The sequence below is a fragment of the Otolemur garnettii genome, unplaced genomic scaffold (genome assembly GCF_000181295.1).
Source record: "Otolemur garnettii isolate 467f Iridium unplaced genomic scaffold, OtoGar3 scaffold00087, whole genome shotgun sequence".
Classification (NCBI taxonomy): domain Eukaryota; kingdom Metazoa; phylum Chordata; class Mammalia; order Primates; family Galagidae; genus Otolemur; species Otolemur garnettii.
In genome coordinates this window covers 1266294-1268909 of record NW_003852482.1, presented here as the reverse complement: position 1 = coordinate 1268909, position 2616 = coordinate 1266294, and the positions used below count along the sequence as shown (strand labels likewise).

Below are 2616 nucleotides of genomic sequence, written 5' to 3'. Positions count from 1 at the left end.
GTTCTTTTTTTTTCTTTGCAGATTTTGGCCAGGGCCGAGTTTGAACCCACCACCTCTGGTATGTGGGGCTGGTGCCCTACTCGTTGAGCCACAGGTGCCACCCCCCCCACCTAGTTGTTCTTAATGGTGTCTCCCTCCAGCCCCCACCAAGGGCTGTCAGTTCTGCCTCCACACCAGGAGCCAGGCCCTGCCCCCATACATTCCCCTAACACTTCCCATGTTACCTTTCCCAAGTACACAGAGCGGTGTCACTCTAACTGAGGCCCCACTTGGTCACTGGTGTGCCCCTCCCTGCCCTGGAGGGAGCTCACCCTCAGAGGGCCACAAAGCGTGTCTGGTAGCTCACCTGTGGGTCTCACAGCACTGTGCACTAAACAACTCCAGGGCCACGGAAAATCAGCTAAGAGCATGCCACAGACACAGGCTGCAGTGAGAGAGTACTGCTGCCCTGACCCTGGGCATCTGGGGTTCCAGGGCATCTGGCTCCAGGAGAGACTAATGTCCTCCTGGTGAGGTCCTGACCCAGGGGTGCCTCCGTCAGTCCAGGACACCCGTCTGGACACAGGACCACCTGCCAGGCACCCTCATGCTTTGGGGACTGTCTCCACACGTGCTTGCCAGTCACTCAGGCTTGAATTGGGCAAGAGAAGTAAAAACAGTGTTGCTGCAGAACAGACTACACATCTTTGAAATTACTCTAAAGAGTATAGCGCTGAGACATCTGGAGAACACTTACAGAACTAAAAATGGACCATTTTTATGGTCACATACATAGACCATTTTTTGCCATTTGATCCTGCAATTCCTTTATTAGGTATATATCCAGAAGACCAAAAATCACATTACAACAAAGATATTTGTATCAGAATGTTATTGCAGCCCAATTCGTAATTGCTAGGTCATAGGAGAAGCCCAAGTGCCCATCGACCCACAAATGGATCAATAAATTGTTGTATATGTACACCATGGAATATTATGCAGCCCTGAAGAAGGAGCCTTTACCTCCTTCATGTTTACATGGATGGAACTGGAAAATGTTCTTCTTAGTAAAGTATCTCAAGAATGGAAGAAAAAGTATCCAATGTACACAGCCCTATTTTGAAACTAATTTATAGCTTTCATAGGAATGTTACAACCTAATTATAGCCTTAGAATATGGGGAGGGTGATTGGTGGAGTCACCTCTGTGGTTTATCTTACAAGGGTACAAATGAATCTTTCTAAAAGCAGAGTATGAATGACTTAATAACTAAGAACATGACATGAAGGCTACGTTAACCAGTTTGATGAGAGTATTTCAAAATGTATGTGAAGACAATGCATTGTACCCCATGATTGCATTAATGTACACAGCTATGATTTAATAAAAAAAAAAAAAAAAGTATAGCTCTGAGTCGGCTTATTTTACCTGATTGTCTTTCTTCTCTGCAGTGAAGATAGTGATCCGGGGAGACAGGAACACGGGCAAGACGGCACTATGGCACCGGCTCCAGGGCAAGGCCTTTGTGGAGGAGTACATCCCCACGCAGGAGATCCAGGTCACCAGCATCCATTGGAGCTACAAGAGTGAGTGCAGCTCCTCAAGCTGAAGTGTCCTCCCTCCCCTGCCGCAGCCACCCTCTGAGGACACTGTAGGGGGGAGAGCCCCAGGTGAACTCTGAAAGCTGGGGTCATCCTGCCACCTGGAGGTTGAATTCTCATGCTGGAGACAGGCCAGGTCAGCAGCTGCGAGTGAGCCTGGGCCCACAGGGGTGGAGGCCAGGACAGCAGCAAGCAGCACCCCATGGGAAGAGGCCTCCCCTCTGTGCCTGGATAGCTCACAGTAGCACTGAGAGATGTGTTGGGGGTGGCTTGTGGGAGGGAACAAGTCCTCCTCCCAGGTATTAGCTGAGGGGTGCTGGGGCTGCAGTGGACGGGGAGGTGCGTACAGGGTGTGGATGGACTGCAGGGGCTGCAGGAAATAGGGCAGCTCCTTGGCGTGTCCAGGAGTCCCCACAGCAAAAGGCCTCTAACATTTTAACATTTCTTCTTTTTACTGGAACAAACCTAGTGGGTGAACAGTGGGATGGGACATGTGGAGGTCTTTCAGAAGATGATTCTAATTCCCAAGAAGTGACGGGTAATACACTGCACAACCAAGGGCGTTTACTTGGCTGCTGCCCCCCAGGTGTGATGCTGGGTGTTTGGGACCCAGAGTGAGACTGGCAGACAAGGCCTGTCTGCTATGGCATCCCCTCCCACCCCTGCTGTTGGCACCCTGGCTGCTAGCAGGCCCCAGAGCAGAAGATTGCTGCTGAGGACGGGCAAGGGAGCATGGGCAAGGGGCCGCTCTCACGAGGCCATGAAGAGGGAACCCACAGCGCCCAGAAAGCCTGTGCAGAGGACCTGGCTGGATGAACATGGATGTAGGGGGCAGTTGTTATATCCTACTTCCCACAGAATGACCTGGTCACTGGGTGAAGAAACAGGGTCAGCAGGACATGACTCAGGCAAGCAGTTACCTTCAAACCTGTCCTGTGGGCCTGCAGTGGGCCTGTCAGGTCCAGGTACCAGGATCTAAGGGTGAGAAACCAAGCTGTAGGCCCTGCCCTGGCACAGCTTAACAATGGAAAACAGA

General features: G+C 51.3%; 1 protein-coding gene across 2 annotated transcripts in view; it reads left to right on the top strand.

The window, feature by feature from the left end:
- RABL6 (RAB, member RAS oncogene family like 6) overlaps positions 1-2616 on the top strand; it is a 32486-nt gene that overhangs the window by 16182 nt on the left and 13688 nt on the right. For both annotated transcript variants that reach the window (XM_012808305.2, XM_012808304.2), the window contains exon 2: positions 1431-1565. In XM_012808305.2, coding sequence (XP_012663759.1) covers positions 1431-1565 — 135 coding nt within the window. The remainder of the gene's footprint in view (positions 1-1430; positions 1566-2616) is intronic.